Raw genomic sequence first — 23,166 nt, 5'->3', positions numbered from 1 at the left:
GTGACAGCTGTGACTGCTGAACTGCTGGAGAGAACAGCACGCTGACACAGGCAGTCAGAACTAGAGGATGCAGACTCCAGGTCTGTGCTTTGTTTTTCAGTCCTTGTTTATTTTGCCATGTGGCTCATAACAGTGCAACCTTCCAGAATTTTAATTTCAGTGTTTCAGCTGGTTGTTAGTTGCTTTGCTTCAGCGATTTGTGGCTTTGGCAATTTCAGAGCTGTAATTGCTAGCAGAGTTAAGTCGTGCACTTTGAGAAGCACAAATACAACAGCTTGCAGGCAAGCTTGTGCACTGCGGGCATCCACACTGCCTCTGGCTGCAGTGCTACCTAAATACAGACATGTATACATACAGTCCTCTAGCTTGTATGCATGTGTCAGTGGTGCCTGAGTTCATCAGACATGTATAAAATACATTTTCTGAAATGGTCATGTCTTCTTTCCTAAAAGATTTGTATTTTTTGCAGATGGTGGCAATTGTGCCAGCGAAATATTTTTTTTTTCTTCCCTGTCATTTAGTTTCACTGCAGATCAGTTTCAGTAACTTTCTTGCATGTCTTTCTTCTCTGGGAAAAAGACAGAACTTTCTGATGAAGCTTTTTCTAAAAGTAACCATCCATTCCTGGAAACTCTCAGACCAGTTATTTCTCAGACACATTTTCAACAGGGATATAAAGTTATTGTCTTTTGAGAAAGGTTGTTAGAAACAGATGTCTACTAGGTTGCTTTTTTTTCCCAATTTATATAAAAGAGAAAAATTTTTGAGTGCATTATACCACATGACTCCAAGTAATTACCAGTGTTTGATTTTTTTTTTTTACATTGAGTATCCATTACTGTGGGTCTAAAATGGAAGGGAAAATAACTCTGACTAAATTCAATAGTTTTAATCAGAAAAAAAATCCAGATTTTCCAATCCATTCACTTTTAGAGTGCTAAATACTTAAAATACATATATATATATATTTGTTTTACTCTGAAAACAAGTATATGAATGAAAAATGTCATTCTCTTTCATTTATTCCCCAGTAAAAGATTCTACGCTTGCCAATTAATACTTTCTGTAGCACAACGTAAACGCTGAATAATTAATTCCAAGTGTTTGTTGGTGAGTGCACGCTGTCTGCAGAAATTGGGCAAAGGCCGTCTTCTCATTTTGTGCAGACTTCTGATGCAGAGTCTTTCTGTGGCTAACCTGGTATGATCAAGAAATGGTATTTATTTTTATTTATTTTCCCTAAAATTATTATTCTGAAGTTGGAAGATGTGATGACTACTTCTTTCAAAAGCAGGTCATTCTTCCCACTTTGAAAAGCACCTAGATCTGGGTTTTTAGTAATCGTAGTGCAGTTGGTCAATAAAGATGTGAAATAACTCTACAAGACCTTTGTTTTTATCCCTTGGGAATCATCCAGCTACACAGAGATTTTTAATATGGCAACTGCATCTGTGCTGCGCGGGTGAGAACTAAGGCTGTCCAAACACTAATGACTCGCTGCTATCTTTCTTGCTCTCTCAGGTTTTAGAGCTTATGTTCTTAAATTTCTGCCGGAGTACAATGGAAACTATATTAACTGTGGTTACATCGTGGAAAACATGCTATACTGACACGATAAAATAATAAGGAACATGAGCGGGATCAGTTACCACCAAGAAATACTGGCAAGGAGCTCGATCCTTGCTTAGTGCAGTTTTTTGATAGATTCTCAAGCTGTAGGGGGGTGTGTGGATAAAAATGGAAATAATGTTCATGGTGTTCAGTGTATGGAAGAATAACATTTTCTGTGAAGCACACAATCATTCTTTGTAATATTGTTAAGTAGAAGAACGTGAATATCTTAGCATCACAGGATCTTTTTTAGTTTTATGATGTATGCTTTCCTGTCCCTTTCCCAAAGAACTGTGAACCTGCTAATTTGTCAAATTGTAAATATTGGACAGCGTATAACTTTTTCATGTGGGGCTGAGGAGAAGGAAATCTTCATAAATATTGCTGCTTTTAGTGTTGACTTGTCTCTCTCCTCCTCCTGTTGAAATTACTAGAGTTGTACTTAAGTCGCTGTGATGGTCTCTGAGACCCATCAGGAAAGGAAGTCCTTCATTGTTTTTCAGGCATATATGCATCATTTAAAAGTGGTTCATGCCCATGTCAGACATAAGTGATAGAAATTAGACCCAAGATCCACGATCTGTTGCAGCTACCAGAAGGGTTAGAACTAGCACCAATATATTTGAGTTAAACCCTATGATATCTCTGGGGGGAAAAAAAAAAAAAGTAGTATATAAAGTGTAAATATTAAAAAGACTGTACAAAACTGTATGCTAAAAGTCATTATATGAAAGTTGCCATATAACCTACTCTTTTCAATTCATTAAATGTACCTGATAAAAACAATCATCTGGCAGTCAGCTGTAGAAAGCCAATGTGACTGTCAGCCAATTTCCCCTTTGGTAATAGTAAATGCGTTTATTATGCACACTGCCTCGAGCTGATACTTAAATCATGCAAGTTTCTCCCTATTTTCTGTGGCTTTATCGCTGCAAATGAATCACTATTTTAGTGTGGCTCTAAAAACTTTTTCCACTTGCTTCTGTTGATGGAAATTATTCCTTTCTAATATTTTGAAAGGTTTGGGCAGTGCTGTGAAGGCATTGGTTTGTTGTATGCTCTAAATATGCAAGTTTGTTCTCGCATGGATTGATTTTCATCATTTTCTTCAGGATATTTAGTATTAAATGCAGTGGTCGTATTCGTGTTCTTAGAATAAAGCATTTGATACTTGCACGTGAAATTTGCTTGAATATGCCAAGGAGATGTGGCCTACGTAAAAGATAATCAGAGTAGCTGTGACGGTTTACCATCAAGGTAGAATGATTTTGCGAAGCTCTGTGCTTTATGCAGTGCTGTTCCTTGCTCTCATCACTGACTGTGATGGAGCGGAAGAGCTGCGTTGAATTTGCTGATGGCACCAACCAGGGACCAACTCTAGGAGTGTTGAAGGATGAGGGTTGCAGCTCTAAATGACCCTCACAGATAGGAGAAATGGTAAAAATGTTTAAAAAATGCTTTAATGTGCTGAGCAACTAGTTCACCTAGCCTACTTCTCAGTCTCCAGCAGCAATATAACAAAAGCACCCGAGCCCAGCTGCCCTCCCCAGTCCATTTCCTTCATATTACTGAAGCATCCGCTGTCTTTGTGCCAGGGTTTGCTGTAAGGTGCTGCAGCTTGGCAGGTGTCGGAGTGCAAGGTAGGGAAATAACCACCTGTCTGGGGTTGGTACTGCTCGTAGACCAAGTGCTGCCTGTGCTGGCAGAGGGGCTTGAGATCAGGGCAGCCCAAAGGGAAACCTAGCCTGCATCAGGGATGAAGTAGCCCTTCTGCTCCATTTAACAGAGTAAGGCTTCCATAGCGAGGTACCAGTATAGGGCACTGGGCATCAAGAAAGGCTGCAAAGACAGCGTGTTCATTTGGAAAGCTCTGTAAATGGTCAGGGGTCTAGAGACATCTAAGAAATCAAGGACTGCGGAGAGAGAGAGAAGAGTGAAAGAACTGTTTGTTTTCCATGTTCACGGTGGGTGCGTCAATATACTGCATGTGTACATATAAGAAAATATTTTCAGAATAGGTGAAAATTTGAGTTCAGACAGACTATTAACAGTTTCAAATTAAATGGAAGATTTTAAGTGAGGGCATATTTTTTATAGCAATAACTTTACAAGCTGCACTAGATTTATATATATATTTTTGTCCCAGATACCAGCTGCTGCTGCATTCCATACATTTCCCAAGGATTAGTAAAAACTTGGAGCTGTACACAATGCGTTTTCAGCTTTTGGCATATTTACCACAGTGTCATTACACAGTACAGTGGGAAATGTCAGGGGGAAAGGTTACTCCTGCAGTAGCTCAAAGACTAAGCTCTTGGCTGCAGTAACATGCCACTGAAGGGCTGGGAACTTGGAGCCTTTCTTTTCTGAAACATGAGGTAGGATTTATAATATGCACTGTGTAAGCATTCATGTACCAGGCTGCACCTTTTAAAAAGCAAAACAATAAACCACTGAGGATGCTGGCTGCACTTGTCACTGGAAGTGAATTCATTTGAGAGAACTGGAGCTTGGAGGACGGAGTTGATAGCCTTGCCAAGGCAGGATTTGGCTAAATTTACCACTTTTAAACTATTTTTTTAATTTACTTTAAAATACAAAGTAGCCAAAAAAAAAAAAAAAAGCCTAAGAAGCAATTTTACTTGAACCATTTCTCAGTTTTGGTAGCTGCCTGTAGAGTATCAGTGAACAGTTCTGTCTCCTGGAAATTTTGCAACTTCCACATCCGAGCAGTGCTGTGGAGGTTAAACATCTGTTTGCTCAGCAGACAGTGTTGAGTCCTGAATGCAGTGCGGAGTCTGGGAAAGGATAAACTCCCAGTACCTTGGTGGGATGCACATGGCTGATTTGCTGTGCAGGTTATTTACGGGAGCATTTTGTGTTTAGCGTTTGTCTCCCTCAGCTCCTTAGAGTTGGAGATGGGAGGCCAGGCGAGCGCCTCCACTGCGGGGGTCTGGTGGGGAGGAAGACCAGGTGAGTTGTTGCTCCTTGAATGTTGCCTGCAGTTTAGCTGTAAGGCTTGGCAGGTGTGTTATACTGAAATCAAGGGCGGTCCTGCACAGGTATACTGAGTAAGTACTGTCTTGCACTGCCACACCGTGCCTTGGGTTGTGCATTAAATCCACAGTACCAACGAAGTCTCACTTTGTTGCTGCTGAGCTGTTGGCTGGCTTTGATTTGTCTGCTTGAATCTGGAAACTATTATTCCAGGTGCTCAGCTTCAGGAAAAGCAGGTGGTTGCAACAAACAACAGAAAGAGCCCAAAACCCAACACTACAGCCCGTGTCCATTGACTGCAAAAGGAGCATCCCATCTGAGGTGGAACTTCTAGCAAGCACGGTGACAGCTGAGAATTTGAGCAGAACTCTACAGTTCGTGTTCTCAGAGACGCCTGGAGCACTTGGAGCTGCAGTTAAATTCCAGGCTCCATATGTGTTTTCCAAAGTGGGAAAAAAATCTATTGGTATATTCTGTGAAATAGTAATATCCCTTTTATTTTATGTAAGGAAGATTAGGGAAATATTTATTCACGAGACCAGGAAGGAAAAGTTGCAAGTTAAATACCCCATTAGTTTGCACATGGTTGTTTTACCTGCACAAACGCTGAAACTGAAATCTGTCTTTCAAAGGGTATTCGTGGCGGTTCACACAGTATAGCTACAGCTATTTTAATTTTATAACCTTTAATAGAGAAAAAGGAAAACATTTATATTTTATTTTTTCCCAATCTTTCAAATGTGTGAAAGGATGTATATTGACTTAAACACACTGGAGCAGTGAGTAGACAGCCACGGAGTGGTCTCACTAAGGAATTTAATGAGGTGAGATTCTGTGTCTCCTCAAGGATTGCACTTTCTTCATTTTGTGGACATGTTGTGAAATTCAACAGCTTGTCAATCATACCGCAGCTTCTTTGAAACACGGGATAGGGTATAAAAGATGGTCTATGCGAGTGGCTTATATTTGGGTATGTGTGTTGTGTTTGTTGGACAGCCTCTAACTAGCTGAGCCAGAGGAGTAAGGAATACACGTGGCTGGAAATTTGCAGACTTTGCAACTGCTGAAAATGTAACTCTGTGGTGTCGGGGTTCACTTTTTTTATGAGCACGTGGCGTTTTGTGCTTGCTACCTGTATCTAGAGAGAGAGAATTAAAAAAAAATAAAATTGCCTTTTACATTTCTTTGAAGTGCAGCGTGTCCCTCAGCACCAGGCGGAAAGCTGCCGCTTGGGGGGCACAGTGGGTGCTGGCAGCCCTGCAGTAAGGAGGGATGTAAGTGATGCAGCCTCCTTTTTTCAAATGCTCTTGGTCTCATCTCTGGCGTGTAATCTTCACAGTCGATGGTTGGACAACTTAACTGAACGTTAGCTAAAATACCAAGTGAACTGGGTGTGATTTAAAGAAGACGAGGTGGTTGTTAAACAAATAGCTGCCGATGCCAGCAGAGCCAGGCCGGCCGGCTGAAATCAGAGCAGAGGGCAGCGTGCCGGCCGGGGAGGCGTGCAGCGGTTCCAGGGCCGTGTGTGCTTGCTGCCCGGTGATAAAATGAGTTTTTTCCTCCTGCATGAGAAGCGAATGCAGCGTGTGGCCACGTCGGGCAGCGCAGAGGCAGCAGCAGCACGGAGCGGCCCAGAGGTCCATCTAGCGGCGTGCAGGAGGGAAGGCGGCGCGGCACACGGAGCTCTGCACCGGGGGCTCCCGGGTTCAGCACCTTCTGCCCTGCCCACGCTGAGCCAGGTAGCTCGGGTGACTGGCACTGGTCCCTGGGCGGAGTGCTTTCACCCCGGAGATACACAGAGATGCAAGATTTCACTGCTCGCGTCTCAGCACAAGACAAGCGCAGACGGCTGCTGCTCAGAGAGGAGAAAGGGAGAAGAGTTTGCAGTCTGGTTATGCGGTTAGAAGCGCCTCGGTGTCTTCAGGGGCTGTGTCCTTTTGTTCTCAGCTCCTAGCTCCAGGGTGCTGCCACCGAACTATGAACAGCTGCTGCCAGGGAGGTACCCCAGTCCCCCTGCGTGGCTTACGCTTCCTCTGCAGTCCGCAGCAGATTTTGCTCGGTCTCCAAGCCCCGCACCACCCGCTTCCCACGTCACATCCCTCGGTTTTTCCCAGGTAGTGCACATCTTCCTCCTCCCTGACAGGTGCTCCCATTGTTCATGTTGCATGTTTCCTCCTCTGCTGCCTGGGAGAGAGCCTGTAGTGGAGAATTCACCCAAGCATATTTCTGACGTTGCCTGTCACCAAAATCAGAAGAATTAGTTCCTTTGCTGGATTTTTTTTTTCCTCAAAAACAGGCAGAAAATATGCTTCTTTGCTCAATTTTGCTCTCTGAAACGGCTGACCCTTTTGATTGATTGTTTTCCCTATAAACTCAATATAAGAAAAACTTTAGCATAAAAAGAAATCTGCCCAAAAGGTTGCATTTTGCTGAAGTTGTAAGCAATTAAAAACAGTTTACAGCAGAAAAGCAGATTTCTGAGGAAATCTCAGTACCCCTTACTATTAACCAGTCTTTCAGTGTTGTAGCTGTGGATATGTATGGTGTGTCTGCAGGTTATCATGAATATGCATAGATGGGTAAATACACGGGAGAAAACAGTTGCCTATGATGCTTTCTAGCAAGGCCATTTCATAGGAGTTACATCTTGACCTAAGATTTAGTTACTCTAGCAAACCTGTAGTCATTTCAGATTTAATCTAACGATGTTTACAAACTCGATTTATGTCAATATAACCAAGACCGTGGCAGCTTGCTTTAAGGTGTGCGGGCAACCATTTCACGTGGCTTTAATCCTGTCCTGTATAAATAAGCAAACAAAAGACCAGGGTGGGTTCAGCGGCCCACACCGAGCAGTGCAGTAGCACATTATTCTCTGCAGTCATTCCAACTGTGGAAGAAAATCACCAGTAGCTGTAAAGTAGGAAATGTGACGCACAGTTGTGGAGCTCAGTGCCCTGTGCCAGTAGCACAGACAAATTAAATTAAAGTTAACTGCATTAACGACAGCCAGGCTCCAGAAAGTGTCCTGGTGAGAAGCCGTGCTTTGGGCTCCGTGATTCATTTCCTGCCTTTTCACTTTCTGTCGACGTTGCCATTCCCTTGAGTTCTTGGCTAAATGCACTGGAGCCATTAAACTTTAGGTGATATCTATTTCAGTTTTGTCTAGCAAAAGTGGTCCTGGCAGGAATAATCTGAGAAAACAAAAAAAAAACTTTTTAAAAATTATTTTAACAAAGTGGTCTTGGCGTAAGAATATTGAGGGCAAGTCAAGATAGTCATAGAGTTTAGTGGTTCTTGTGTGTTTTTGTCTGCACTAATGAGCTGCTACAGCACTGCCTGCTGTTGAAGAAAATGAATTTGATTTCGCAGATGTCTATGAAAATCTTAAAATATACTTGGCTAGCCAAATTTGACTGGTTTCAACAGAATGGCAAATGTCCTAAGAAGTGAATGACTTTCCAAATTTGACACTTGAAAGAATGAAAACATTAAAACTTCTCAGCTAAGCCAATGTAGGAATTTTGGCATGGCCACGCTGCTTATTTTTCACTGGTCCATTGGGTTTTGGACCATTTTTGTTGTTGCTGTTGAAGCTCTCCCAAAATATTTCAGGCAGGTATTGCTATGGAAGCCCTCATCTGAAATGGCTGCAGTTTACCAAAGTTACAGTAAGTGAAACACTCCGAGAGAAGCGTGAGGTGGCTGCAGAGACAGAGCCCTCCGCCAGCTGTGCTCTGGGTGGGGAATGTTTCAGGGGCACGAGTAAGGGAAGCTGAAAACACCGCCCCTGGTCATTCTACCAGCTTCCTCGGGGCTCTGCCAGAACTTCTGATTAGAAAGCATCTCAGCCGAATGTATTCTGTATGCCCGAAGCCTGGTTTTGAGCTGTATAGGTATGACTTGGGGTCTTACTATGAAAAGATGAAGGAAAAAAAATCCATTGTTCCCCAGAGGGAGGCGCAGATACCTCCAGCTGCACCGGCAGATGGCAGTTTGGCACTTGTCCGTGCACGGAGAGCTATCATTCTGTTCTGTATGCATTTCTTTGTCCATTAAAATAAAATGGCCGTGGTTTCACAAAGGGCAACCTTGTGCTAAGAGTTAAAAATCAGATCCAGCACAGAAAACAGTTAGTTCCTCCTTTGCAGAATGCACAGCTCTTATTAAAAATTATTGCAAACGTGGATCTAGTATTCTTTATCCTGGTACACACAGAATTTTTGAACATTTGTGGTCTTCTTTCCATCAGAACGGATGGTGTTATTTTCCATAAAGAAAACTTTGGCCGATGTTGGTCGTGTTCAGCAGTGCTGCTGCTCTGTGACCTACAGGTGGAAGTCCAGCAAGTCAAACACCACCCTGGTGTTTCTGCTTATGATCACCTCGCATTTTTCTAGTTAAGCAGCTGCACATAGTTTTCTTCAGGGTACACGAGAGGGCTCCTGCAGTGATCAGAAGGGTGGCTGTGTGAGTCTTGGGTGCAGAGAGCTTGTGAAACGTTCAGACGGGGGAAGGACCAGAGCTCCGTGGTGGCCACGGGACAGCAGCTTCTCCCTGGAGAGCCAGGGATGTGTGCTTCGGTCACACAGGCTGCAAGTCCTGCTCCTTCCTGTGGTGCAGCTGCCGGTTTTCAGGTCTGGTGGTGAGCTCCATGCAGTGAAGCAGACTTAGTTCCTTGTATTAAGCAGCAAGAAAATATTAAATGATAAATCAGTACAAGCAATAGCAGCATTCCTAGGGAGAAGGCATCAGAAAACAAAATAGAGAAGGAGGCATTATCAGCATTGGGATGTTCTGGAGAAAATAATTGAAATTACATACCTCATTATTTTATTTGTTAGAAAATCCCATTCCCGATGAAGTCAGCAGGGAAAAAGCACAACAAAAATACAACTCCAGCATAAGGTTATGAATAATTTGAATAATTATTCCCTACTCATGTTTTAAAAACCTGTTTTTTATACCCATCAGCCACTGGGAATTTTGCAAGTAAAAGAGTAGAAAATAATTTGTTGAATTTCAAATATAAGCTCTTCCAAATTGGCCGTTTTTGGGAACAGACACACATGCTGAGTTGCAGAAAGGCTGAATGATTTTCTCAACCTTAACCTGGGAATGAATAATATTTTACATGAGAAAAAACTAAATGTTTTTCTGACTGTATTTTGACTACATGTGCGCTACAAACTGCACGACAGCAGCACAGATCCCAAAAGAACCCAGACCAAGGGAGGCAGACTGACAGCCCGGGGAGCTGCTGGGGTGCCCTGAGCGCAATGGGGCAGCCAGAGCAGGGAATGGGGAGCGCTGCGGGGCGGTGGAGGCACAGAGTCAGAGAATGACTGTCACAGCCCCGAAACGCCGGGCTCGGGGGCTGCCATCAGTCACCCCGGGGCTCCCAAAAAATCTGAACATTTGACCTGGAGTAAACCCGGGGGCTAATTGGTTGACCTCAGATGACCCTGAGGGCTAATTGGTTGACCTCAGATGACCCTGGGGCTATCAAAAATCTGGACGTTTGACCTGCAGTAACGCCGGGGGCTAATTGGTTGACCTCAGATGACCCCGGGGCTAATTGGTTGACCTCAGATGACCCCGGGGCTCCCAAAAATATGGACGTTTGACCTGGAGTAACCCCGGGGGCTAATTGGTTGACCTCAGATGACCCCGGGGCTCCCAAAAATCTGGACGTTTGACCTGGAGTAACCCCGGGGGCTAATTGGTTGACCTCAGATGACCCCGGGGGCTAACTGCTTGACCTCAGATGACCCCGGGGCTCTCAAAAATCTGCGCATTTGACCTAGAGTAACCCCGGGGGCTAATTGGTTGACCTCAGATGATCTTGGGGCTAATTGGTTGACCTCAGATGACCCCGGGGCTTCAAAAATCTGGATGTTTGACCTGGAGTAACCCCAGGGGCTAATTGATTGACCTCAGATGACCCCGGGGCTAATTGGTTGACCTCAGATGATCCCGGGGCGCTCAAAAATCTGTGCATTTGACCTGGAGTAACCCCGGGGCTAATTGGTTGACCTCAGATGACCCCGAGGGCTCTCAAAAATCTGCGCGTTTGACCTGGAGTAACCCCGGGGGCTAATTGGTTGACCTCAGATGACCCCGGGGCTCCCAAAAATCTGGACATTTCACCTTGAGTAACCCCATGGGCTAATTGGTTGACCTCAGATGACCCCGCAGGCTAACTGGTTGACCTCAGATGACCCCGGGGCTCCCAAAAATCTGCGCATTTGACCTGGAGTAACCCCAGGGGCTAATTGGTTGACCTCAGATGACCCCGGGGGCTAACTGGTTGACCTCAGATGACCCCGGGGCTCTCAAAAATCTGGATATTTGACCTGGAGTAACCCCGGGGGCTAATTGGTTGACCTCAGATGACCCCGGGGCTTCAAAAATCTGGATATTTGACCTGGAGTAACCCCGGGGGCTAATTGGTTGACCTCAGATGACCCCGGGGCTCTCAGACATCTGGATATTTGACCTGGAGTAACCCCGGGGGCTAATTGGCTGACCTCAGATGACCCCGGGGCTCTCAAAAATCTGCGCGTTTGACCTGGAGTAACCCCGAGGGCTGATTGGTTGACCTCATATGACCCCGGGGCTATCAAAAATCTGCGCGTTTGACCTGGAGTAACCCCGAGGGCTAATTGGTTGACCTCATATGACCCCGGGGCTATCAAAAATCTGCGCGTTTGACCTGGAGTAACCCCGGGGGCTAATTGGTTGACCTCAGATGACCCCGGGGCTCCCAAAAATCTACGCATTTGACCTGGAGTAACCCCGGGGGCTAATTGGTTGACCTCAGATGACCCCGGGGCTTCAAAAATCTGGATATTTGACCTGGAGTAACCCCGGGGGCTAATTGGTTGACCTCAGATGACCCCGGGGCTATCAAAAATCTGCACGTTTGACCTGGAGTAACCCCGGGGGCTAATTGGTTGACCTCAGATGACCCCGGGGCTATCAAAAATCTGCACGTTTGACCTGGAGTAACCCCAGGGGCCAATTGGTTGACCTCAGATGACCCCGGGGCTCTCAAAAAATCTGCGCGTTTGACCTGGAGTAACCCCGGGGGCTAATTGGTTGACCTCAGATGACCCCGGGGCTCTCAAAAATCTGCGCGTTTGACCTGGAGTAACCCCGGGGGCTAATTGGTTGACCTCAGATGACCCCGGGGCTCCCAAAAATCTGCGCGTTTGACCTGGAGTAACCCCGAGGGCTGATTGGTTGACCTCATATGACCCCGGGGCTATCAAAAATCTGCGCGTTTGACCTGGAGTAACCCCGGGGGCTAATTGGTTGACCTCAGATGACCCCGGGGCTCCCAAAAATCTACGCATTTGACCTGGAGTAACCCCGGGGGCTAATTGGTTGACCTCAGATGACCCCGCAGGCTAACTGGTTGACCTCAGATGACCCCGGGGCTCCCAAAAATCTGCGCATTTGACCTGGAGTAACCCCGGGGGCTAATTGGTTGACCTCAGATGACCCCGGGGCTTCAAAAATCTGGATATTTGACCTGGAGTAACCCCGGGGGCTAACTGGTTGACCTCAGATGACCCCGGGGCTATCAAAAATCTGAACGTTTGACCTGGAGTAACCCCGAGGGCTAATTGGTGGACCTCAGATGACCCCGGGGCTCTCAGACATCTGGATATTTGACCTGGAGTAACCCCGGGGGCTAATTGGCTGACCTCAGATGACCCCGGGGCTCTCAAAAATCTGCGCGTTTGACCTGGAGTAACCCCGAGGGCTGATTGGTTGACCTCATATGACCCCGGGGCTATCAAAAATCTGCGCGTTTGACCTGGAGTAACCCCGGGGGCTAATTGGTTGACCTCAGATGACCCCGGGGCTCCCAAAAATCTACGCATTTGACCTGGAGTAACCCCGGGGGCTAATTGGTTGACCTCAGATGACCCCGGGGCTTCAAAAATCTGGATATTTGACCTGGAGTAACCCCGGGGGCTAATTGGTTGACCTCAAATGACCCCGGGGCGCTCAAAAATCTGAACGTTTGACCTGGAGTAACCCCAGGGGCTAATTGGTTGACCTCAGATGACCCCGGGGCTATCAAAAATCTGAATGTTTGACCTGGAGTAACCCCAGGGGCTAATTGGTTGACCTCAGATGACCCCGGGGCTATCAAAAATCTGGATATTTGACCTGGAGTAACCCCGGGGGCCAATTGGTTGACCTCAGATGACCCCGGGGCTCTCAAAAATCTGCGCATTTGACCTGTAGTAGCCCCGGGGGCTAATTGTTTGACCTCAAATGACCCCGGGGCTATCAAAAAGCTGAACGTTTGACCTGCAGTAACCCCGGGGGTTAATTGGTTGACCTCAGATGACCCCGGGGCTCTCAGAAATCTGGACGTTTGACCTGGAGTAACCCCGGGGGCTAATTGGTTGACCTCAGATGACCCCGGGGCTCTCAGAAATCTGCACGTTTGACCTGGAGTAACCCCAGGGGCTAATTGGTTGACCTCAGATGACCCCGGGGCTCTCAAAAATCTGCGCGTTTGACCTGGAGTAACCCCGAGGGCTGATTGGTTGACCTCAGATGACCCCGGGGCTCTCAAAAATCTGCGCATTTGACCTGGAGTAACCCCGGGAGCTAATTGGTTGACCTCAGATGACCCCGGGGCTATCAAAATCTGAACGTTTGACCTGGAGTAACCCCGAGGGCTAATTGGTTGACCTCAGATGACCCCGGGGCTCTCAAAAATCTGAACGTTTGACCTGGAGTAACCCCGAGGGCTGATTGGTTGACCTCAGATGACCCCGGGGCTCTCAAAAATCTGCGCGTTTGACCTGGAGTAACCCCGAGGGCTGATTGGTTGACCTCATATGACCCCGGGGCTATCAAAAATCTGCGCGTTTGACCTGGAGTAACCCCGAGGGCTGATTGGTTGACCTCAGATGACCCCGGGGCTCTCAAAAATCTGCGCGTTTGACCTGGAGTAACCCCGGGGGCTGATTGGTTGACCTCAGATGACCCCGGGGCTATCAAAAATCTGAATGTTTGACCTGGAGTAACCCCGGGGGCTAATTGGTTGACCTCAGATGACCCCGGGGCTATCAAAAATCTGAACGTTTGACCTGGAGTAACCCCGAGGGCTAATTGGTTGACCTCACATGACCCCGGGGGCTAACTGGTTGACCTCAGATGACCCCGGGGCTCTCAAAAATCTGCGCATTTGACCTGGAGTAACCCCGGGGGCTAACTGGTTGACCTCAGATGACCCCGGGGCTTCAAAAATCTGGATATTTGACCTGGAGTAACCCCGAGGGCTAACTGGTTGACCTCAGATGACCCCGGGGCTCTCAAAAATCTGGATATTTGACCTGGAGTAACCCCGGGGGCTAATTGGTTGACCTCAGATGACCCCGGGGCTTCAAAAATCTGGATATTTGACCTGGAGTAACCCCGGGGGCTAACTGGTTGACCTCAGATGACCCCGAGGGCTCTCAAAAATCTGCGCATTTGACCTGGAGTAACCCCAGGGGCTAATTGGTTGACCTCGGATTACCCCAGGGCTTCAAAAAATCTGAACGTTTGACCTCCAGAAACCCCGGGGGCTAATTGATTGACCTCAGAAGAACCCTGTGCCTCCCCAGAGCCTGTACCCTGTGTTCTTACATGAATTTGTTCATTTTTTTCGTCTTTTCCCTCTCCCCATTTCCACATGTGCCTTTTGCTGATGCTCTGTGCTCACCCTCTCTCTTTCTGGTGGCTTCCCCCTGCTCTGATGTCCCCCCCCCCCCCCCCCGTCCTGCTTCCCCCTCCCCACTTTGTTGGGGTTTCCCCACTGCTGTAGCAGTTGCTGGGGACTCAGTGCCCCCCACTTTCAGGGTTCCCCCCCTCTGCATTGGCCCTTCCAGATTCAGCCATAGCTTGAGAGACATCAGCACAGGTTTAAGGTTCAAAGCAAGACTTTACAGAGCTGGCATTCGTTAACAAAAATCATCACCACAGCTCACTTCTTAACCACCCTCCCCACACAGGTGAACAATTAGTCCTTAACAAGCACATCCCAAATTAGCTGTGAGTATAAAATGGCAGAGAGGAGCTCTGCTGGGGTTTGATCCACTTCCAAGGTGAGTGACTTTGTGGGCCATTTGATGCAGCCAGCCAGCGATGCTATTGGGCACCTTCTTTTCCACTTCATTTTCATCCTTCCTTATTGGTGTTTTCTTCCTTTCTTCTTCTGAAAGGCACAGGGGCACCTCCCCTGCTCCTGACAGAGTTGACTTCTTGTACTTGCTTCCCATGTCACACGTGTAGCCAGCTGTTCCTTTGCGCCTACCTATCCTCTGCCCTGTGGTACTTTGTTATTTTATTGAGTGCCTTTTGCTGATGGGCTTGTTACAGGCCTTCAACTTGCATATCCTCTCTTGCTGCTTACGCTTGTTGAATTCACCTCCACCTCCTAGGTGCAGCAGGGCATGGCTCCATCCCCCACAGCAGTGTGCACCCATGCTGGGGTCCTCCTGAGGGACTCTGCTTTTATGTAAGGGAGAAAGTAGATACTAACAAAAATTATCACCATCATCTTGGAAAGGCTTCCAAGCTTTACTTCAGACCCATCCTCCCATGTGAGTGATTCCAGAGGCATTCCCTGGCAGAGGCCATCTCCTGTTGAGGGTCACCAGGAGCAGAGAGCTGGCAGGGGAGCTTCTGCAGAAGGGCTGTTCTTATCATCCTCTGGGTGAGCACAGGTGTGTTCTCTGGCTGTGGGCTGGGAGCCATACAAATTCCTGAAAATTAAGAGAAGGAGAAAAATCACTGAATTCCTAATCTCTGTGTGTCTGCATCCCACCTGGAGAGAAAGGGTTGTTGTCTCAGGTTGAGAGTGCCCAAGGAAGGAAAGGGTTATTGTCCTGGGACAGAACAGAGGCAGGAAAGGAAGAGCTAATTCCAGGTCTGTGTGTGAAGTGACTGAAAACATTTGGGGCTTTCCTGTGGTGCTCCCTGGAGCTGGGTATCTCCAGTGCTTAAACAGGCTGCAACAGCCCACCCCATGCAAGAAGGTTCTTCATTAGAGCTGCTGGCAGGAATTTCTTACTCCCTTTTTATGAGAGAGAGAAAAGCCCGGTCTTGGCATCTCCCCTTGAGTCATGGTCCCAAAACTGTAGGGTTGTTTTGCAGAGGAGAAGGAAGGAAATGTACAGGAAAGAAGATGCAAGTAAATGATGAAAAACTCCCCAGCTGCAGTCAGTGCTAGCTGTGTGCTCTCTGTGGGGAAGCCTCGTCCCTCCCATACCAGGCATGTGAGGGGAGTGTCCTGGCACCAGGAGCAGGCATGGACTTGGGTTGTGAGCTGCCACCGTGTCCGTGCCTTCCCTTAGCGTGCCTGGGAGGTCAGTGCCACTCCGCCTGGCCGGACACCCAACAAGACTTTCCTTTTCCAGAGGCAGTTTCAAGCACAACAATCCAGATCTAAGTTGTGTGTCATACGGTTTAATTTAATATAGTGTAATTTAGGCATAATTCTTAGAACTTAGCCATGTTGAGGGAAGAATTTTGCATTGTGTAGCCCTTCATAACATGAAATATCTGCCCAAGCCCCACGCTCATATCTAATTGTTACTGCATCCTGCCACTGTGTGTTAATGCTTTGCCTTTTCCATAGATTATCTTTACAAATGGATATAAGGCCACGTTGACTGACACCAGAATACATTCTTTCTCAGAAAATAATACAGTTAAGATAAAATCATTCTTTCTTCTACTTGCAACCCAGTATTTTAGTTTTATTTCTTCTCTGTTAGGTGTTTTACCTGCTTGGGAACTCTAATTCTTACTCTTCTATTGTCAAATGCTCTGACAATTAATGCTGTTTGACAATGGGCAGGACAAAACTTCTTGCTCATTGCTCAATCTTTCTATTGTTATCCTTACCTTCTGGCAGTGTTTGGGTTCATTAACATCTCAGGCTCTTATTTGCAGTCATCCAAAATAACACTAATGCTCACGAAAAAGAATGAGACAAGCAATGACACCATCCTGCAGAACTTAGCATGGCTGCATGTGACTTGATGAAGCCAGGTCTACAAAAGAAAATCAGTTGGTCACTTACGCAACTGATGTAGTTACTCAGCTTCTAAGGCATAACACTGCTGTCTGTCTTCTGCTGTCCTGCACTGGGAACGTAATCCTTTCATTAATATGTATCCACGCAGTGCTTCCGAGGGGCATCTCAAGGTGCTCTGTGCTATTTTACCCTATAGGAGAAATTTTGAAAGCAGTCTTAGTTTCAGAAAGTCTTACCTTTGTGGTTCACCAGTACGGACAGAAAAAGTATTATGCACATTTCTGGTGTATTGTTAACAAAATATCCCTTTCAAATAGGTTTTTGTTCCATTTCTGATTGAAACTTGCTTCTTTACTGCAATGCTTTGTTAAATTTTATCATAAAGATCCTTTTTTATCCAGGCATAATCTGGGACCAGGGTTCAGGTTGTTGGCTACAGGATTAAGGGCATATTCACAAATGCATGGAAATCCCATTAACTTCACGCTTTGACTATGTCCTTTGAGGTTTTGAGAGCTTCCTTCTCTATTTCTTCCCTTCCAGAACGTCAGTACTGGGGCTCAGACCTGCAGCTTCCCGAAATACCTTTTGAAGAAATCTTGTACAATGATCGAAGTGCATACCAGTGGCTGTGCACCCTAAAGAAAGTGGGAATTGTGCTACTAACAGGAGCTGCTGCTAGGCAGGGGGAGTTGGTTAAGCTTGGCCACAGGATTGGTTTCCTGCGTCTCACTTTTTATGGGTAAGTTGCCGTTGTTGTTTTTCAGTTGTTATTTTTCGGTTTTCTTTTTAATATCCTTGCTTTGCCAACTATGTAATCACGTATTTCACTTCAGCTTACTGGACCTCTCTTGTGGATTAATTTATGAAAGCAAGAGGATTTTTTTCTTGCCTACCTATTATGAAAATGTGGAGACAATTGTTAATCTGTATAAGGAAAATGTGTAACAGATGTCAAATACATGACAACCCCAAGAGAGCCGTATATATCTGTATCACTGAGCAAAATCAAAAATCCCTAATCCAGCTCCCTTCTGCACAGAGGACGAGGTAGCTGTACTGAAACTTTTTCTTAGCCTGCTGAGTTATGGAAATAGGTAAGAGCATGCTGAGATGTGCGAAAATCCACTTTTCCCTACTGTTAGCTGAGTCCAACCTGAAAAGCCACAACCAACCTCACAGTGCAGCATCCCATGAGACTACGTAAAAGACCTCTTCCAAATTGCTGTACCTATGAACAATTAAGCGTGTGTGGGGGAGGGATGTTTTGTTTCACTTTGTTTTCCTTTAATTACCAGAACACTAGGACTCTGTAGCTTGGCCTGGATTACCTCTTCCTTGGGAAGATGTCTAGAGCATGTTCACATCTTATTTCAGTCCCAGGAATTGATAACTCATCGGGGGAAGAGGCAAATTTCAGTTTGCTATTGAATTCCAGCCCCCAAACCCTAGCTCCACAACATGTCCCATGCCCCGCTGGTGCAGGTCCCAGCCCTGTGTGCTCCTGGCTGGTATTTCACAGCTGCTCCTTTTTTTCTTTTAAGGAAGACTAAAATAGATAGTAACATTTAAACACACTTATTTCTTTGTGCCTGAATACACACCAAAACATGAACATTCAGGGCTTCCCATTTGAAAAGTTCCCTTCTCCTCTATAATTAATTAAAAGATAAATATTACGGCAAGACTTCTTCACTTGAATCTACCTAGTTCAGAAGATAACCAAATAAACCATGTGGGCAACAACCAAAGCATCTCCTTTGTCTAAAATTATTTAAAATAAAAAGCAGGAAAATAGTCAACCTTTGCCAGAAAGATGTTCCCACCAGACTTTAACTCAGAAGGGAAGATTTTCTTCCCCTTAATAATCTTGTATGAAGGCACGTGAGTCCTGTTAGAATATGCCATGTGGGTGAGGTTGGCATGAGCAGCACTGTGATACTGGGAGAAATTCATTAAATCAAGAGGGAGAAGGGTAAAGGAAAAGTCCTTTTTTCAGGCTACAATGCTAATTAAGACTTGCTGTTTATTGTTACATCTTCATTTTACCAATGAAGTTCCATCATTAGATATGGAAAAAGATATCACTGATAATACTACTGGCTCTTAAATTTACTGAACTTCTAAAAGGCAGGGGAACAGCTACTGTGATATAACAGCAACTTCTAGCAGGGCGGGAGTTGCTTCTGATCCATTCTCTCCACTTTTGTGTTGCTTTCTGCCCATGTACCCAGAGGACCCTGCTCCCAGGTCAGCTGCTGCCCTCAGACATGCTCACATATGAGCCCTGACATTAAATTGCATGAATGTAGAGGGAAAGAGCTTTACCCTATGATAAAACCTGCTATCTTTTTCTTTCTCGCTTGTTATATTTCTTTATTTCTGAAACAAAGGCTTGATTCAAATCTCTGGCAGCCCAAGCATCCCTCTGGCAGAAGTCACTCACTGGCATATTGGTTCCATGTGGGGTTGCCTCAGAGCAGTGTCCTTGTCATCTGGGCTGCAACGTATGCCTATACGCCGGACAGCAGACCAAACACCAGCACCCCTAATGGAGAACAAAAACATAGCTTTTAAAGGATAGTTATGGATTTGCTTCTGCAAGGTTCACCAAAGAATATTGTGCTTGGATAAAACAGAAGCAAAAGTTGAGTGGATTAGCCTGCGTTAGTAACATGTCAGTTGACTTGAAAACTAAACACCACAACCCCTGCAAGAAATGGCTGTGGCCATGGCATCCCTTCCCTTGGTCACACAGAAAAAATTGAATTCTTCATAATACTTCTTATGTTGAAAATCAACCTGATTCTGTGATTTTTTTTTTTCCTGTGCTTTAAACCTGGGAAGCTGGCTCAGGAAAAACCTTCAAAATCAGCCAAAATTCTGAGTTCACTTCAATGAACTTCAGGTACGACACTTGTGAGAATGGCTTTTTATTTTTTTTTCTGTTGACCTCCAAAAAGAGGGGGGTAGAAGGAACAACTGCTTTAAATTACCATGAATATTATGAGTCTTTTCTGTCAGTTCCAGAAGCCATGTTAAATATTTGTAAGGCTTGAAAAAGAAACATGTATAATGTACTAGGTTGGTTAAGATGATGTACTTTCATTAGGATGTTTTTTTCCCCCTTTCTGCTCACTGTGCCAGAAGGAAAAGTGGTTTTCAACGTTAACTGGGATTCGGTCATGTCCATCCTACTAAAGCTAATGGGAACAGAACTCCCTGCTCCACTTGGAAACCTCATCCAGTGCTAGTAAATATTTTCTGCTGTTAAAAGCATTCCTAATGTCAAGCGCTTCTACGTCTGGCAGTCTGCTACAGGTCTCACTTAAATACTTGCATCGTTACGCGAGTAGCACTGCTTTCTTTTTCTGTTTTGATGTGCTCCTCATAACAGCTATGCGGTGGCTCTCAGGCATACCCGATCCTCTCTGAGGGTGTTTTGCTGCTCTCCTGGGTACCTGAGGGTTGAAAGCTGTAGGAGTATCTTAGTTCAGTTAGCAATGAACAGAGCTCATAGAACAACAAATTGGTCCCTTGTGAAAGCATATCACTACAACAAAGTACATAATATCTGCACAATAGCTTGGGTGGAGACAGGGGGAAAAAGCAACCCCTCAAAATACCCAGAGATGTGTGCTTGGGTTACAACAGTACTTGTAGGAGCTTCCCTATGTTTAAGGGATGAGGAACTGGATCTAGAAGTTCCTAGGCCCTAAAACTGGAAATTATCTGTACATCTCCTAGAGCCATGTCAGCCCACCACATTTCACCCACTGTCCATCTGCTGAGCACCACAACATGTTTTTCACCAAGGCATCCAAAAGGTTTTGATACTTAGGTTTTGATGCTTACAACACTCAGCAGCACTGTAAGATGATAAATCTGCCATTCTGCTTGGCCGGCTGCCTCAGCTCTCGGCATCCTTGCTGTTCAAAATTACTGCCCTTTGCCCACTCAAAATTGTCTTCACTGTCCACCTTGCGATAACTTTCTGCTCTGTTTAAGAGATTCCAGAGAGTCACTTAATGCATAAATGTGCATTAACTATTAGGACGTACTTTACCTGACTGTTTGAGCAAACAAGAGATTCAGATTCAGTTGTGTCATCAGAATTTTTCTGTTAAAATAAATTGGTCTTGTACCTCACTGATTCTTGCCTAATATGGTTATAAAGAGTAATGTTTATTAAATGCTTCCCCTTGTTTAAGGTCAGCTTAAATAAATGTATTTATTGTGTTTAAAGATGGTTTCAATCAAACTAATTTGTATGGATGAGTTCTGAGTCTCTGACATATATTTAAGTATTTTAATACATCCTACAGCAAACTTCCTGATCGTTCATGTCCACGCCCGTTCACGTTCAGGACCAAGGCTGAAATTTGACCTCAATCCACAGCATTTGGGCAAATAATATTTAGACCTGCTTTTACTATTTAAATCAGATTTTCTTTTGGTGTCAATTAAACCTTTGTTTTGTTTTGTTAATTAAAAAGACTGTAGATAGAAAGCTGGGTTGCAAGATATTAATCCTTCTCAGAAGAAGCATCGTTCTGCTGCACAACTATCAGCCACGGCTCCTTCCTCCCAGCACACTTGCAGGCACACAAGTTGCATGTGAAATATTTTTTACAATGACTCTTGGGACATTCCCACTCCCACCTCAAGAGCACCGTTTTTAAAAAGAGGGGCGGGGAGGGAATTCCTCAAGTACTAAAAAATACAGTTAGGATCGCATGTAAACTTCCTGTTAGGTGTAGTGATTTAAAAATTATCCATTAACTATTCTTAAGTCACAAACCTAATGTCAAATGTTTTAATACAGCTATGTATGAAGTGGTAACATGCTAAATGTACCCAACAGATAAAACAGATAGCTAGGGAGCTGTATTCAAATAGCTTAATAACCCAGCTTTTGTTAAATGTGAATCCATCGCATGAAATTGTGAAGACTTTAATAATTTTATTTTTTTTTTGTGGTGGTGATTTGTTTGTTTTCAAATGTTTTAAAAGAAAGAAGTTTCTTATTTTTAGGCATGAGTAGCTGGAACACTGTCTAGAACTACTACAGAGGAGAAAGGACCTCTTTCTCTATAGTATCTTTTCTCCTGATTTAACCTGTTTCCTTTTCATATATACTTACTGTAGCACCTGGTCTCGGTACTCTTACATAGTTCTCACAGTAGCAGAAATTCTGTTGAGGTTTCAAACTGAACAACAGACTCAGAACAGCTGTTTATGGTCCATGTCTTTACCCCTAAAAGAGAAGTTCATTTATTATTGGCATTCAATTCTGAAGTGCTTTTTACAACTGTAATAAGATCATAATTTTTGGTAATCCCCTTGCTATTTCACCAGTGCCCAAATACAAGACCTACCAATATTGTAAATAAAACGGGTAAGTTTGTTGGATAAAACATTCCTCCCCAGGGCCATGCATTTTCACTGAAATGTAACAGAAATGAATATAACACGTACGTGGAAAAATGAAAGCCTTTTTTTCTTGCCTAGATGTCTGTTTGGTACATGCTTTCTTAAAAGGTCACTTCTGTGGAAACATTCTCTGCATCAGCCCTACAAGAGCATCCCAGGGGTCCACGCCTTCCTGTGACCATTTTCCTTTGTTAAGCTACAGAGGTACAACTCCACCAGCAAGTTCTCCCCTCCTCCTGCAGTTTATTTCACCAAACCCTCCTGTGCTGGACCCTGTGCTCCTTCCCCTTCAGAAACCTCACTCAGTGCTTGGGGTGAAGCGAGGGCTTCCCTGGGGCCCACCTGCACCTCCCAGAGGGCTGCAGCTGCAAGAGAAGGACACGGGTCCCAAATCTCTTACAAACAAGACCTCGGTTTTTAATGAAGTGCAAGGCCAGGTGATTTAAGTGTGGCTTCAGTTCCTACCGCAGCCATTTTCCAAAGCTATACGGGCCAGGCAGAGTAGTTTTCTGCTCAGAGACACTGAGTTCACATTGCCCCTTAATGCCAAACAAGAAGTGCTACACCCGCCTGGTGCCAAATTTCCAGCTATGTCAAACAGCGTGAGCAATTAATGCTGAAATCTGACCCTAATTAGTACACCATAAGCCATTCTAACTGCTCTGTTCTTCCTAAGGGATGGGAGTCCTCTGACATTACCCGTGTTTTCTTCTGTAAAAAAGCATCTTTTTCTTTCTTTCTTTCTTTCTTTCTTTCTTCCTTGCCTCTCCTGCACTTGGTCTAACAGCTCTCCCTGTGACTGAGTTCATACTTGAGCTCTGTTGATACTTTGACAGTCTTTTTTCCAGGCCCAGCACTTGGCTCCCCATTGGAATCGCTTTGTCTGTTTAATTATTGCTGACTGCAAGGCAGTTACGAGCTGTGACAGAAGCTCCATGCCTAAAAGGGGAGCCCCCAGGGACAGGTCCCCTGGAAAGCGTAGCAGCAGGAAAGCTCTGACATCTTTTGCAAGATGTCACGACTTTAGAAAGTATTACCATTCCAGTAATTGTATCTATTGTATATAAATG

The 23,166-nt window shown here is 45.0% G+C and overlaps 2 protein-coding genes across 4 annotated transcripts in view; one reads left to right on the top strand and one right to left on the bottom strand.

The window, feature by feature from the left end:
- The window catches only part of BBOX1 (gamma-butyrobetaine hydroxylase 1), a 41,274-nt gene that overhangs the window by 11,408 nt on the left and 6,700 nt on the right, over positions 1-23,166 (top strand). For all 3 annotated transcript variants that reach the window (XM_080593102.1, XM_080593101.1, XM_080593100.1), the window contains exon 4: positions 17,207-17,405. In XM_080593102.1, coding sequence (XP_080449228.1) covers positions 17,207-17,405 — 199 coding nt within the window. The remainder of the gene's footprint in view (positions 1-17,206; positions 17,406-23,166) is intronic.
- Positions 14,425-23,166, bottom strand: part of LOC308195531 (uncharacterized protein) — a 58,806-nt gene continuing 50,064 nt past the window's right edge. Inside the window, exons 9-12 of the mRNA XM_080593130.1 lie at positions 21,807-21,920; positions 19,110-19,211; positions 16,709-16,853; positions 14,425-15,386 (exon numbers count right to left, since the gene is read on the bottom strand). The gene's annotated coding sequence lies outside the window, so the exon portion shown is untranslated. The remainder of the gene's footprint in view (positions 15,387-16,708; positions 16,854-19,109; positions 19,212-21,806; positions 21,921-23,166) is intronic.

This window comes from Anser brachyrhynchus, assembly GCF_964034855.1.
Source record: "Anser brachyrhynchus genome assembly, chromosome: 5".
NCBI classification, from domain to species: domain Eukaryota; kingdom Metazoa; phylum Chordata; class Aves; order Anseriformes; family Anatidae; genus Anser; species Anser brachyrhynchus.
Note: the sequence above shows the minus strand (reverse complement) of the source record. Positions and strands in the feature narration are given on the sequence as shown.